The sequence below is a fragment of the Hypanus sabinus genome, chromosome 11 (genome assembly GCF_030144855.1).
Source record: "Hypanus sabinus isolate sHypSab1 chromosome 11, sHypSab1.hap1, whole genome shotgun sequence".
NCBI lineage: Eukaryota > Metazoa > Chordata > Chondrichthyes > Myliobatiformes > Dasyatidae > Hypanus > Hypanus sabinus.
Genome location: NC_082716.1, coordinates 107610577 through 107626790, shown reverse-complemented (window position 1 = coordinate 107626790; position 16214 = coordinate 107610577). Strand labels below are relative to the sequence as shown.

The window sequence follows — 16214 nt, the reverse complement described above, 5'->3', positions numbered from 1 at the left end:
CTCAGTCTGGGATTGCTGACTCTGGGACACTGTTGTGTGCTGCTTCACTCGCTGTGTCGCCGAGTGAACTGACGATTGTTGAAGCTGGACATCAGGTGATGTCAGGACACTGATACAATAATCAACAATTTTGTAAAGAAAGCTTTTGTCACATTGGCCTTCATAAATCAATGTATTGGGTACAAGAGATGGGATGTTGAAGCTGTACAAGATGTTGGTGAGGCCTAATTTGGAGTAATGTGTGCACTTTTAGTCACCTACCTACAGGTAAGATGTAACCAAATTTGAAAGAGTGCAGAGAAGATTTACAAGGATTTTACCAGGTCTGGAGGACCTGAGATGCAAGAAAAGATTGAACAGGTTCGGACTGTATTCCTTAGAGTGTAAAAGATTAAGAGGAGATTTGAGAGAGAGATATAAAATTATGAGGAGCATACTTCCACTGAGGTTGGGTAGGACTACAACCAGAGGTCAGTGGGTTAAAGGTGAAAAGTGAAAAGCTGAAGGAGAATGAGGGGAAGCTTCTTCAATCAGAGGGCCAAGAGAGGCTGGAATGAGTTGTCAGCACAAGTGCTGCATGTGAGCTGGATTTCAACGTTTGGATATGTCCATGGATGGTAGGGATATGGAGGAGTATGGTTTTGGTGCAGATTAATGGGAGTAGGCAGTTTAAATGGTTTTGGCATGGACTAAATAGGTTGAAAGTCCTGTTTCTGTGCTGCACTTCTATATAAATCTAATCTCCATTATTGTTTCATCCTCCTGTTGGGAACCTGAGACAAGCTGACACTCTCTAGGCTCTCCCATTTTCAACTTCCTGCACGGTCTGAATAGAACTGTGATGTCTGATCAGTGTATCTCTGATTCAGCAGACAAGTTTGCACCTGTAACAATTCTACTGGCAAATGATCTGGGCATACACTGCATCACTTCATACAGATGAGCCGTCTTGTGCCGGGGGGCATCCCTATTCTTGTGCAGAACAGGTATCTACTGACATGTCACAGTCCCTTTGCTCCTGGGGGACCACAATTTGCTCATGGGAGCATCCCTGCCCACCAAGAGAAGCAAATGTGTTTCTGCTCAATGATTCCTCACAATATAGCTACTGCTGTGTGACCAAGGTCAGATCAACAGAGACAGGAGGACAGTTGTCTCCACAGTAGCTGTTATCATACAAGAAAGTGCACACAATGTCCAGAGTGAAAGGGGTGAGCAGGGCTCCACAGACTCTCCATAGGGTGCAGGAAGATACACTCTTCCACCCTCCTTGCTATCTCCTGAATTCTGTCAACTAGCCTGATGGAGATCTCACCAACTCAGTATGCATCACTAATCAGTTTCTGCAAGAAAATATCTTAAGTGGCCCTCAGCTGAAGCTCTATTGTAACGTTTGTGTGTGACACACACTGCAAGCCCATCAATGTGGAAAGGTCTTGACAGAGTGAATGTCGTGAGGTTGTTTCCTATGGTGGGGAAGTTTAAGATCAGAGGGTACAGCCTCAGAATAAAAGGACATCCTTTTAGAATGGAAATAAGGTGGAATTTCTTCAAAAAGACATTGGTGAATCTGTGAAATTCCTGGAGGCCAAGTCATTAGATATATTTAAGGCAGAGATGGATAGATTGGTGATTAGTCAGGGCATGAGGGATATGGGGAGAAGACAGGAGATAGGAGCTGAGAAGGGAATGCATCAGCCATGTTGAAATGGTGGAGCTGACTTAACAGGCCAAATGGCTTAATTCTGCTCCTATATCTTATGGTCTATTTCACCACCACATACACCCAGGTTCCCAAACTTAGTGGTCTATCCTCTCTCCACTGCTGTACATATTCTCTGGCTTCAAGCACCCAGATATTCAGCTGAGCTCCAAACCAAATGGTCTTCTAAAGATGGGGGTCAAACCTCTTCAGTATTAGAGCTGCACTCACTGGGTGTGTGACAAAGAATCCCACTCTTCTCTGAAGTAATGACAACTTGACTTCCAGCTACAGAAGATGCAGAGGCATCAGAGGAATTGAACGAAAGAGTTAGCAACGTGAATTATGCTTCCAGTAGTAACATAGGAGTAACCTGTGGACTCCAGCTCTAGATTTGGTAGGGGGGGTTTGCTCACGAAGGATTCCCCAGGAGTGGGTATTGTTGCAAGGCAGCAGGGGTTTGAGGTCAAGTGTTTTTCATCTCCCAGATGTTGCCAACCACAGCTGATGAGCCCCATCCACTCAAAATCTTTGTATATTTTTGTTGCACATATTTACAAGTAATAATCACTGTTAAACAGGCACTAATTCTGGATAATAATAAACGAGAGATTCTGTAGATGCTCGAAATCCAAATAGTACATGCTGGAGGAGCTCAACATGTCACATAGCAGTTATGGAAATGAATAAACAGCCGTCATTTCAGACCGTGGCTCTCCTTCGGCTCTGGAAAGGAAGAGGGAAGACACCAGAATAAGTAGGTGGAGGGGAAGGAGGAGAACTGGAAAGTGATAGGTGAAGCCAGGTGGGTAGAAAAAATAGAGGGCCTGGAGCGGAAGGAATCTGATAGGAGAGGAGAGCGGACCATGGGAGAAAGGGAAGGTTGGAGGCGACCCAGATGGAAAATAAGCCATTTCTCCACCCTGAGAGTTGTCTCACCTTGACATGAAGTGGCTGTGGACTGACATGTTGGACTACAGTAAGAATGAGTAAATGGGAAATGATCAAATTTGGAGATGTTAAAGATATACAGTACAAGTAACTAAATAAGTTTTTAACATCACCTGCTAAAATTCAAGAGAGTCCAGGTGATTTAACGAGGAACAGCATAGAATTTGTACACACGGGGTACAGACAGAAATGCACTTGAATCTGGTGAGGTGTCGATGTCCTTTCGATCAATGGCAGCCTTGAAGTCAAAGTTCTGCAGGAGAGTGGTCAAAAAAAGGAAGAGTTCCATGCGAGCCAAGGATTCTCCCAGGCACATTCTTTTGCCTGCAAAAGTACAGAGACGTTCTTGAAGAAAAATCTGTAAAGGTTGTTTACAGCAATCTGCACTTAATTACTTAAAATATACTTAAATAAAAATGGAGACTATTTTCCTGTTCCTTTGGTTCATTTTGATTAGAGATAGATAATAAATATACCTGTGACATAATTAACTGATGAATACAGTTTTAAAAATTCTGAGTTAGACCATAAGAAATAGGAGCAGAATTGGGCTATTTGGTCCATCAAGAATTTACTGCTATTTCATCATTTTCCCACTTATCCCCAATCAGAAACCTGCATGTGACATGAAGTTTGTTAACTTAGCAGCAGCAGTTCAATGCAATACAGAATCTAGCAGAGAGAGAGAGAGAGAAAGATAATAAATAAATAATAATAATAAATAAGGAAGTAAATCAATTACATATTGAATAGATGTAAGAAAACAGGCAAAAACAGAAATACGGTATATTTTTTAAAAAGTGTGTGCTAGTGGCCAAAGATTCAATGTCCATTTATGAATTGGTTGGCAGAGGCTGTTCCTGAATCGCTGAGTGTGTGCCTTCAGGCTTCTGTACCTCCTACCTGATGGTAACAGTGAGAAAAGGGCATGACCTGGGTGCTGTGGGTCCTTAATAATGAATGCTGCCTTTCTGAGACACCGCTCCCTAAAGATATCCTGGGTACTTTGTAGGCTAGTACCCAAGATGGAGCCAACAAGATTTACAATCTTCTGCAGCTTTTTTCGGTCCTGTGCAGTATCTCCTCCATACCAGACAGTGTATCAGCCTGTCAAAATGTTCTCTACGGTACAAATATAGAAGTTTTGAGTGTATTTGTTGACGTGCCAAATCTTTTCAAACTCCTATTAAAGTATAAATGCTGTCTTGCCTTCTTTATAACTACATTGATATTTTGGGGCCAGGTTAGATCCTCAGATACTGACACCAGGGAACTTGAAACTGCTCATTCTCTCCACTTCTGACCCCTCTGAGGATTGGAATGTGTTCCTTTGTCTTACCCTTCCTGAAGTCCACAATCAGCTCTTTCATCTTACTGACGTTGAGTACCAGGTTGTTGCTGCGGCACCACTCCACTAGTTGGCATATCTCGCTCCTGTACTCCCTCTCGTCACCATCTGAGATTCTACCAACAATGGTTGTATCATCAGCAAATTTATAGATGCTGTTTGAGCTATGCCTAGCCCCACAGATGTGGATATAAAGGGAATAGAACAGTGGGTTAAGTGCACACCCCTGAGGTGCACCAGTGTTGATCGCCAACGAAGAGATTTTATCAGCAATCCGCACAGCTTGTGGTTGAGGATCCAATTCTCACTCCTGTTTGCCCTCTCGTCACCACCTGAGGTTCTACCAACAATGGTTGTATCATCAGCAAATTTATAAATAGTATTTGAGCTATGCCTAGCCACACAGTCATGTGTACACAGAGAGTAGAGCAGTGGTATAAGCACACACCCCTGAGGTACACCAGTGTTGATCGTCAGCTAAGAGGATATGTTATTAGTAATCCACACAGACTGTGGTCTTCAGTTAGGAAGTCGAGGATCCAATTACAGAGGGAGGTACAAAGGCCCAGGTTCTGCAGCTTCTCAATCAGGATTGTGGGAACGATTGTATTAAATGAGAACAGCATCCTGATGTAGGCGTTTGTGCTGTCCAGGTGGTCTGAAGCCGTGTGGAGAGCCGTTGAGATTGTGTCTGCAGTTGACCTATTGTGGCGATAGGCAAATTGCAATGGGTTCAGGTCCTTGCAGGAGCTCGGTCTATTGATAACCAACCTCTCAAAGCATTTCATCACTGTCGATGAGAGTGCTAACGGGCGACAGTCATTAAGGCAGCCCACATTATTCTTCTTAGACACTGGTATAATTGTTGCCTTTTTGAAGCAAGTGGGGACTTCTGCCCGTAGCAGTGAGAGGTTCAAACTCTCCTTGAATACACCCGCTAGTTGGTTGGGACAGCATTTCAGAGCCTTAACCAGGTACTCCATCGGGATTTTCCACTTTGTGAGGGTTCGCTCTCTTTAAAGACAGCCTCATATCGGCCTCTGTGATGGAGTTCACAGGGTAATCAGGTGCAGCAGGGATCTTCACAGCTGTACTTGTGTTCTCCCTTTCAAAGCATGCATAGAAGATACTGAGCTCATCTGGCAGTGAAGCATCGCTGCCATTTATGCTATTGGGTTTCACTTTTTAGGAAGTAATGTCTTGCAGACCCTGCCAGGGTTGCCGTGCATCCGAAGTTGCCTCCAACCTTGTTTGAAATTGTCTCTTTGCCCCTGAAATAGCCCTCTGCTAATCATACCTGGTTTTCTAGTACAGGTCTGGGTTGCCAGACTTGAATGCCACAGATCTATCCTTCAACAGACGATGCATCTCTTCATTCATCCATGGCTTTTGGTTTGGGAATCTACAGCAAGTCTTTGTGGGCACACTCTCATCCACATGGTTTTAATGAAGTTGGTAACAACTGCAGCATACTCATCCAGGTTTGAAGATGAATCCCTGAATACAGTCCAGTCCACCAATTCAAAGCAGTGGTGTAGGCACTTCTGTGCTTCCCTTGTCCATACCTTCTTGGTCCTCACTGCTGGTTTTGCAGTCTTCAGTCTCTGCCTATACTCAGGGAGTAAAAGTACAGCTAGGTGATCAGACTTTCCGAAGTGAGGGTGTGGAATAACATGGTAGGCATTCTTCTTGGTGGTGTAGCAATGGTCCAGTGTGTTGTTTCCTCTGGTATTGCAAATGATCTCTTGATGGTAGTTGCTTAGTGATTTTCTTCAGATTGGCCTGGTTAAAATCTCCCAAATGATGGTATTTTGTGCATATTGATCCCATTACTCAGATCATCTAAAGCCTGCTTGACATTGGCCTGAGGTGGAATGTAAACTGCGATGAAAATTACCCCAGAGAACTCCCCTGGTAGGTGAAAAGGATGACACTTTACTGCTAGATATTCCAGTATTCTAGGTCTGGTGAGCAACATTGGGATAGCACTGATATATTTGTGCACCAAGAAGAGTTGATCATGAAGCATACTCCTCCACCTCTGCTTTTGAGAGCCGGTATGGATCTATCCTGATGGTGTATAGTAAACCCATCAATCTGAATCGCTGTATCCTGTATGGAAGGGGTTACTCAAGATTTTCTGAAACAAAGGACACACGCAGTTCTAATGTCCCTCTGATTCAGCACCCTGGCTCTGAAATCATTGATTTTATTCACCAGAGTCTGCATGTCCACCAGCAAGATAGTTGGTATAAGGAGTTTAAAACCCTGTTTCCTTAAATGCACTTATAACCCTGATCTACACCAACGCTTCCTCTGTGGGCACTTCCAACCACAATCGGTACTGTTTCTATTGGTTTTAAGCAGCGATAGTTTTTTTAAGCACATTAAGACATTTTTGTTGACTGTACTGACTTTGGAAGCAGTTGTACTTTTTAGCTGTATTAGGCTGAAACGAATATTTCATCATATCCATTGAGAGTACTGCTGCTACTTGAGATGCATCTAGGTCTGCTTCCTGTATCCCTTCATGCCCTGACTAATCAAGAATCTATTCTGTCATCCTGCCATTAGAATACTTCTTCCTCTTTGGGATGCACATATCCTACACCTTCTGAATTGCTTCCAGAAATTCCAGCCACTACAGCTCTGCTGTCATCCCTGCCAGTGTTCTTTACAAGTCAATGTTGGCCACCTCTCTCTCATGCCTCTGTAATTTCCTCCACTGTAATACAGGTACATCTGACTTAAGCATCTCCTCAAATGGCAGGGTGAATTTGATCATATTATAGACAATAGACAAATCGTTGACGTAAATTGTAAACAGCTATGGTCCTAATACCGAGCCCTGTGGCACCCCACTAGCCACCACCTGCCATTCCGAGAAACACCTATTCACCGCTACCCTTTGCTTTCTATCTGCCAACCAGTTTTCTATCCATGTCAATGTCTTCCCCCCGATGCCCTGAGCTTTGACTTTACCCACCAATCTTCTATGTGGGACCTTATCAAATGCCTTCTGAAAACCGAGGTACACTACATCCACTGGATCTCCCCCATCTAACTTCCTGGTTACATCCTCGAAAAACTCCAACAGATTAGTCAAGCATGATTTACCCTTGGTAAATCCATGCTGGCTCTGCCCAATCCTATCACTGCTATCCAGATATGCCACTATTTCATCCTTAATAATGGACTCTAGCATCTTCCCCACCACCGATGTCAGGCTGACAGGTCGATAGTTCTCTGTTTTCTCCCTCCCTCCTTTCTTAAAAAGTGGGATAACATTAGCCATTCTCCAATCCTCAGGAACTGATCCTGAATCTAAGGAACATCGGAAAATGATTACCTATGCATCCACAATTTCCAGGGCCACTTCCTTTAGTACCCTAGGGTGCAGACCATCTGGACCTGGGGATTTGTCAGCCTTCAGTCCCATCAGTTTTCTCATCACCGTTTCCTTCCGAATGTCAATCTGTTTCATTTCCTCTGTCACCCTATGTCCTTGGCCCATCCATACATCTGGGAGATTGCTTGTGTCTTCCTTAATGAAAACAGATCTAAAGTACTCATTAAATTCTTCTGCCATTTCTCTGTTTCCCATAACAATTTCACCCAATTCATTCTTCAAGGGCCCAACATTGTTCTTAACTATCTTCTTTCTCTTCACATACCTAAAAAAGCTTTTGCTATCTTCCTTTATATTCCTGGCTAGCTGGCGTTCGTACCTCATTTTTTCTCCCCGTATTGTCTTTTTAGTTAAGTTTTGTTGTTCCTTAAAAACTTCCCAATCATCTGTCCTCCCACTCACCTTAGCTCTGTCATATTTCCTTTTTTTTTTAAATGCTATGCAATCTCTGACTTCCTTTGTCAACCACTGTGGCCCCTTTCCCCCCTTTGAATCCGTCCATCTCTGGGGGATGAACTGATTTTGCACTTTGTGCATTATTCCCAAAAATACCTGCCATTGCTGTTCCACTGTCTTTCCTGCTAGGCTATCCGTCCAATTATGATCACAGACTCCTATGGGTTCCTTTACCTTAAGCTCTCTATGACTTATTTTCTATTATTCTTTACAAACTCAATGTAAAACTTTGATATTCTAATCACTCTTCCCAATTGACTTTTTATTGATGTAAGAGATGCAAGTTGCTCAAATTTGGACTAAGAAATAAACACTGGAGGAATTCCCTTGGCATTTTGTTTCTTCAGAATAAGAATTAGGTTTAATGTCTTTGGTTTATGTTGTGAAATTTGTTTTCTTTGTGGCAGCAGTACAATGCAATAAGTAATAATAGAGAAATAAGTATTATAAAAATTGTTAAGTAGTAAAAAATAATAAATTTGAAAACTGTAGTGTTCTTGGGAGAAATCAGCTGGTCAAGGTGAAGAAGCTATTCTTGAATGAATGAAGGTGTACCTTTAGGCTTCTGTACCTCCTTCCTAATGGTAGCAATAAGAAGAAGGCATGGGGGACGTCACGTGATGACGTAGAATCAAGACGCTGGAACCCAGCTCTCCCATAAAAAATCAATAAATTAATGTCTAACTGGAAAAGTTAGTCAATACTTTCTAAAAGTTACTTATAAACTACTCCGGATTGTTTCAAGTTATGCCTCACAAACAGAAGATGAAGAAAACTACTACCGTGAAAGCAACGCAAGTTGGAACAGAATCAAGGCCCACTTCTGCCAAAGAAATGCGGGCTCAGGTACATGATACCGCCGGCGATACAGAACAGGAAACTGTGGCAACATCGACTATTTCTAAAGGAAAAGATCAACGAGAACTGCGCAAACGTGAAGGAAGGAGCATGTGCAAACGGGAGCAACCAGAACTACAAATCCCAGTTACGACTGAAACCGAAAGTGAAAGTGAATCTGAGAGAGAGTCAGATTCTCTGGAAAAATCAGACGAAGATAGAGGCAAAAGTCTTTCTGGAAATATAGAAAAGACTTTGATGCAAATAATGCATAAACTAGAAAATTTAAACACATTAAAATTAATCAAAAGAAAAATGACAAATATGGAGATGTTTGATAAAATGACAAAAAGACAGGAAAAAATGGAAAAGAGAATTATAGATTTGGAAACTACAACGGAAGACATAGTTGAAAGAATGAATAAAATGGAAAATGATACTACTGCCTGGACATAAGAAAGAAAACAATTTATGGAAAAAATTGATAAGCTTGAAAATTTTAGTAGATGAAACAATATTAAAATTGTTGGACTTAAAGAAGATGTAGAAGGGGAAGGTCCAATAATTTTTTTTCAAAAATGGATCCCTGAAAAATTGGAAATGGAAGAAGATTCTCTAATTGAGATCGAAAGGGCTCATAGAGCCTTAAGGTCAAGATCTCAAGCTGATCAAAATCCACGATCAATTTTGATAAGATGCTTAAGATACCAAGATAAAGAAAATATCCTGAAGGCGGCTGCCCAACGTGCCAAAAAGAGAAACGGGCCATTGATGATAGCAGGGAAGGCAGATCTTTTTTATCCTGATATAAGTTATAACCTTTTGAAGAGAAAGAAGGAATTTAACCCAGCGAAAAATGTCATATGGGAAAAGGGTTGTAAATTTATAATGCGTCACCCAGCAATGCTGATAACTTTTTTGGAGGAGGGAAAAAGAAATTTTTTTAATGATTATCGAGAAGCGGAGGAGTTCGCACAAAAACTTCCATCTATTCGCTAATTATACATAGAGTCTTCCAAACGTGATGGATTAAGGATGAAGACAGAGACAGTGAATGGAAGTGATGGACATTTAAGGATGATACAGGGGAGAAAAGCAAAATTTCAGAAATAATAATTGAGAATAGTATTTTTTTCTTATATATATACTTTTCTATGTTGCGGGGGGTCTGGGGAGCTTTGGATCGGTTAACCATATAACAATCACAGCACGGAAACAGGCCATCTCGGCCCTCCTAGTCCGTGCCGAACTCTTAATCTCACTTAGTCCCACCTACCCGCACTCAGCCCATAACCCTCCACTCCTTTCCTGTCCATATACCTATCCAATTTTACCTTAAATGACACAACTGAACTGGCCTCTACTACTTCTACAGGAAGCTCATTCCACACAGCTATCACTCTCCGAGTAATAAACTTCCCTTAAACTTCCTAAGTTTCCCTTAAACTTCTGCCCCCTAACTCTCAAATCATGTCCTCTCATTTGAATCTCCACTACTCTCAATGGAAACAGCCTATTCACGTCAACTCTATCTATCCCTCTCAAAATTTTAAATACCTTGATCAAATCCCCCCTCAACCTTCTACACTCCAATGAATAGAGACCTAACTTGTTCAAACTTTCTCTGTAACTTAAGTGCTGAAACCCAGGTAACATCCTAGTAAATCGTCCCTGCACTCTCTCTAATTTATTGATATCTTTCCTATAATTCGGTGACCAGAACTGTACACAATATTCCAAATTTGGCCTTACCAATGCCTTGTACAATTTTAGCATTACATCCCAACTTCTGTACTCAATGCTTTGATTTATAAAGGCCAGCGTTCCAAAAGCCTTCTTCACCACCCTATCTACATGAGACTCCACCTTCAGGGAACTATGCACTGTTAATCCTAGATCTCTCTGTTCCTCTGCATTCCTCAGTGCCCTACCATTTACCCTGTATGTTCTATTTGGATTATTCCTGCCAAAATGTAGAACCTCACACTTCTCAGCATTAAACTCCATCTGCCAACATTCAGCCCATTCTTCTAACTGGCATAAATCTCCCTGCAAGCTTTGAAAACCCACCTCATTATCCTCAACACCTCCTACCATAGTATCATCAGCATACTTACTAATCCAATTTACCACCCCATCATCCAGTTCATTTATGTATATTACAAACAACATTGGGCCCAAAACAGATCCCTGAGGCACCCCGCTAGTCACCGGCCTTCATCCCGATAAACAATTATCCACCACTACTCTCTGGCATCTCCCATCTAGCCACTGTTGAATCCATTTTATTATTCCAGCATTAATACCTAACGACTGAACCTTCTTAACTAACCTTCCATGTGGAACTTTGTCAAAGGCTTTGCTGAAGTCCGTATCGACTACATCCACTGCCTTACCCTCGTCAACATTCCTCGTAACTTCCTCAAAAAATTCAATAAGGTTTGTCAAACATGACCTTCCATGCACAAATCCATGCTGGCTACTCCTAATCAGATCCTGTCTATCCAGATAATTATTAATACTATCTCTAAGAATACTTTCCATTAATTTACCCACCACTGATGTCAAACTGACAGGTCTATAATTGCTAGGCTTACTTCTAGAACCCTTTTTAAACAATGGAACCACATGAGCAATACGCCAATCCTCCGGCACAATCCCCGTTTCTAATGACATCCTGTTACTGCGGGATTCATGTGTGTAATCATGGCGATTGCCATGACCCGTACAACAGAGGAGGGTAATGTTGTGTTCCTTTTTTTTCACATTAGTAGGGGGGTATTTTGTTTTTTTCTTTATACTCTATTTTTCTTCTATCTTTCTGCCTGGATGATTGGTGGGGACACACATAGCAACATGGAGAATTTTAAAAAGATTTCCCAAGATACCACGAAAGTTGAAAGATTAGGTATTATTATAGCTTGGAGTAACATAATTAAAAATAATGACTAATTTACTGAATTTTTTAAGTTTTAATGTTAATGGGCTTAATGGACCGGTAAAAAGAAAAAGAATTCTAACATACATGAAAAAAACTGAAAACAGATATAGCTTTTTTTTTTACAAGAAACACATTTAACAGACAAAGAACATCAGAAATTAAAAAGAGACTGGGTTGGAAATGTTATTGCAGCTTCATTTAATTCAAAGGCGAGAGGAGTTGCAATTTTGGTTAATAAAAATTTACCAATTAAAATACAAAACATATTAATTGATTCGGCGGGGAGATATGTAATTATACATTGTCAAATATTTTCGGAACTATGGACTCTTATGAATAATTATGCACCAAATGAAAATGATGTAAAATTTATACAAGAGGTCTTTTTGAATTTGGCTAACGCACATGACAAAATATTAATAGGTGGAGATTTTAACTTTTGTCTAGATCCAGTTTTAGATAGATCAACAAAGGTGGTCACAAGATCAAAAGTAGTAAAATTAACTCTATCATTGATGAAAGATTTAAACTTGATTGATATATGAAGAAGAATTAATCCAAAAGAAAGAGATTACTCATTTTATTCAAATAGACATAAAACATATTCAAGGATAGATTTTTTCCTTTTATCAACGAATATTCAAGATAGAGTGAAAAATGTGGAATATAAAACGAGAATATTGTCAGATCATTCTCCTTTGATAATGACAATGATAATGACAGATAAAGAGGAATCAATTTATAGATGGAGATTTAATTCAATGTTACTAAAACGTAAAGATTTTTGTGATTTTATGAAAAAGCAGATTCAGTTCTTTTTAGATACAAATTCACATTCAGTTGATGATAAATTCATGTGGGAAGCAATGAAGGCATACTTGAGAGGTCAGATAATAAGTTATACTTCTAAAATTAAGAAGGAATATATGATAGAAATAGATCAATTGGAAAAAGAGATTACAACATTTTGGAAAAATTTTTGTCCTCTTTTGGAAGAGGACAGCGAGGCTTTGAGAGGAAGTGCGGCGGCGGCCATTTTCAAATTGTCCAATTGCGTCTCAGATCGGAGTTCTGAGAGGCGGGACTGCGCAGGCGCGTGAAGGAGGCCTGGGAAGGAGGGAAGATATAAAAAGAACGCAGCCTTAAGAAGCGGGCAGCTTCATTTGCGGGCAGTGGAGTGCACCGGGAGCAGAGTGTAGGGCTTGGGCTCAGGGGGCATAGGCGGAAGAGGGCACAGTAGGCTTATCTTTTAGTTCTTGTTATTTTCAGTTATTTGGGAAGTATGAGTGCGAGGGCAGCTTGTTGTTCTCGGTGTCAGATGTGGGAGGTCCTGGAGTCTCCGAGCCTCCCAGATGTCCACATCTGCACCAGGTGCGCCAAACTGCAGCTCCTGAGGGACCGAGTTAGGGAACTGGAGCTGCAGCTCGATGACCTTCGCCTGGTCAGGGAGAGTGAGGAGGTGGTAGAGAGGAGTTACAGGCAGGTGGTCACTCCGGGGCCACGGGAGGCAGATAGGTGGGTCACGGTCAGGAAGGGGAAGAGGCAGGTACTAGAGAGTACCCCAGTGGCTGTACCCCTTGACAATAAGTACTTATGTTTGAGTACTGTTGGTGGGGACAGCCTACCTGGTGGAAGTGACAGTGGCCGGGCCTCCGGCACAGAGGACGGCCCTGTAGCTCAGAAGGGTAGGGATAGAAGAAAGAGGACCATGGTAATAGGGGACTCGATAGTCAGGGGTTCAGACAGGCGGTTCTGTGGAGGTGATCGGGAGTCCCGGATGGTAATTTGCCTCCCTGGTGCCAGGGTTCGGGACGTTTCTGATCGCGTCCAAGATATCCTGAAGTGGGAGGGTGAGGAGCCAGAGGTCATGGTACATGTAGGTACCAATGACATAGGTAGGAAAGGGGAAGAGGTCCTGAAACGAGAGTATAGGGAGTTACGAAGGCAGTTAAGAAGAAGGACCGCAAAGGTAGTAATCTCGGGATTACTGCCTATGCCACGCGACAGTGAGAGTAGGAATGGAATTAGGTGGAGGATGAATGCGTGGCTGTGGGATTGGAGCAGGGGGCAGGGATTCAAGTTTCTGGATCATTGGGACCTCTTCTGGGGCAGGCGTGACCTGTTCAAGAAGGACGGGTTACACTTGAATCCTGGGGGGACCAATATCCTAGCGGGGAGGTTTGGTAGGGCTACAGGGCAGACTTTAAGCTAGTAAAATGGGGGGCGGGAATCAATTTGAGGAATCTATGGGAGAGGAGGTTAGTTCACCAGTAGAGCAAGTAAAGAGACAGTGTGTGAGGGAGGAAAGGCAGGTGATGGAGAAGGGATGCGCTCAGCCCGAAGATGTAGGGGAGAAGAAAGAAAAGGATAATAAATTTGAATGCATTGTTAGGGATGAAAAGAGAGGAGGAGGTGGAGAGTATCTTAAGTGTATCTATTTTAATGCTAGGAGCATTGTAAGAAAGGTGGATAAGCTTAAAGCATGGATTGATACCTCGGAATTATGGTGTTGTAGCTATTAGTGAAACATGGTTGCAGGAAGGGTGTGATTGGCAACTAAATATTCCTGGATTTAGTTGCTTCAGGTGTGATAGAGTAGGAGAGGCCAGAGGAGGAGGTGTTGCATTGCTTGTCCGAGAAAATCTTATGGCGGTGCTTTGGAAGGATAGATTAGAGAGCTCCTCTAGGGAGGCAATTTGGGTGGAATTGAGAAATGGGAAAGGTGTAGTAACACTGATAGGAGTGTATTTTAGGCCACCTAATGGGGAGCGTGAGTTGGAAGAGCAAATGTGTAAGGAGATAGCAGATATTTGTAGGAAACACAAGGTGGTGATTGTGGGAGATTTTAATTTTCCACACGTAGACTGGGAAGCTCATTCTGTAAAAGGGCTGGATGGTTTAGAGTTTGTGAAATGTGTGCAGGATAGTTTTTTGCAACAATACATAGAAGTACCGACTAGAGATGGGGCAGTGTTGGATCTCCTGTTAGGGAATGCGATAGGTCAGCTGACAGATGTATGTGTTGGGCAGCACTTCGGGTCCAGTGATCACAATAGCATTAGCTTCAATATAATTATGGAGAAAGACAGGACAGGACCTAGAGTTGAGATTTTTGATTGGAGAAAGGCTAACTTTGAGAGATGCGAAGGGATTTAGAGAGAGTGGATTGGGTCAAGTTGTTTTATGGGAAGGATGTAATAGAGTAATGGAGGTCATTTAAGGGTGAAATTATGAGGGTACAGAATCTTTATGTTCCTGTTAGGTTGAAAGGAAAGGTTAAAGGTTTGAAAGCACCATGGTTTTCAAGGGATATTAGAAATTTGGTTCGGAAAAAGAGGGATGTCTACAATAGATATAGGCAGCATGGAGTAAAGGAATTGCTCAAGGAATATAAAGAATGTAAAAGGAATCTTAAGAAAGAGATCAGAAAAGCTAAAAGAAGATACGAGGTTGGTTTGGCAAATAAGGTGAAAGTAAATCCGAAAGGTTTCTACAGTTATATTAAAAGCAAGAGGATAGTGAGGGATAAAATTGGCCCCTCAGAGAATCAGAGTGGTCAGCTACGTGTGGAGCCGAGGGAGATGGGAGAGATTTTGAACGATTTCTTCTCTTCGGTATTCACTAAGGAGAAGGATATTGAATTGTGTAAGGTGTGGGAAACAAGTAAGGAAGTTATGGAACCTATGACAATTAAAGAGGTGGAAGTACTGGCACTTTTAAGAAATTTAAAAGTGGATAGGATATTCCCCAGGACCTTGAGGGAAGTGTGTGTAGAAATAGCAGGAGCTCTGACGGAGATCTTTAAGATGTCATTAGAAATGGGGATTGTGCCGGAGGATTGGCGTATTGCTCATGTGGTTCCATTGTTTAAAAAGGGTTCTAGAAGTAAGCCTAGCAATTATAGACCTGTCAGTTTGACATCAGTGGTGGGTAAATTAATGGAAAGTATTCTTAGAGATAGTATTAATAATTATCTGGATAGACAGGATCTGATTAGGAGTAGCCAGCATGGATTTGTGCATGGAAGGTCATGTTTGACAAACCTTATTGAATTTTTTGAGGAAGTTACGAGGAATGTTGACGAGGGTAAGGCAGTGGATGTAGTCGATACGGACTTCAGCAAAGCCTTTGACAAAGTTCCACATGGAAGGTTAGTTAAGAAGGTTCAGTCGTTAGGTATTAATGCTGGAATAATAAAATGGATTCAACAGTGGCTAGATGGGAGATGCCAGAGAGTAGTGGTGGATAATTGTTTATCGGGATGAAGGCCGGTGACTAGCGGGGTGCCTCAGGGATCTGTTTTGGGCCCAATGTTGTTTGTAATATACATAAATGAACTGGATGATGGGGTGGTAAATTGGATTAGTAAGTATGCTGATGATACTATGGTAGGAGGTGTTGAGGATAATGAGGTGGGTTTTCAAAGCTTGCAGGGAGATTTATGCCAGTTAGAAGAATGGGCTGAATGTTGGCAGATGGAGTTTAATGCTGAGAAGTGTGAGGTTCTACATTTTGGCAGGAATAATCCAAATAGAACATACAGGGTAAATGGTAGGGCACTGAGGAATGC

General features: G+C 41.9%; 1 protein-coding gene across 3 annotated transcripts in view; it reads right to left on the bottom strand.

Moving 5' to 3' along the window:
* Positions 1-2766: 2766 nt before the first annotated feature.
* LOC132402259 (cytochrome P450 2C19-like) overlaps positions 2767-16214 on the bottom strand; it is a 61150-nt gene continuing 47702 nt past the window's right edge. For all 3 annotated transcript variants that reach the window (XM_059985056.1, XM_059985055.1, XM_059985058.1), the window contains one exon: positions 2767-2977. In XM_059985056.1, coding sequence (XP_059841039.1) covers positions 2796-2977 — 182 coding nt within the window. In that variant the 3' untranslated portion in view covers positions 2767-2795. The remainder of the gene's footprint in view (positions 2978-16214) is intronic.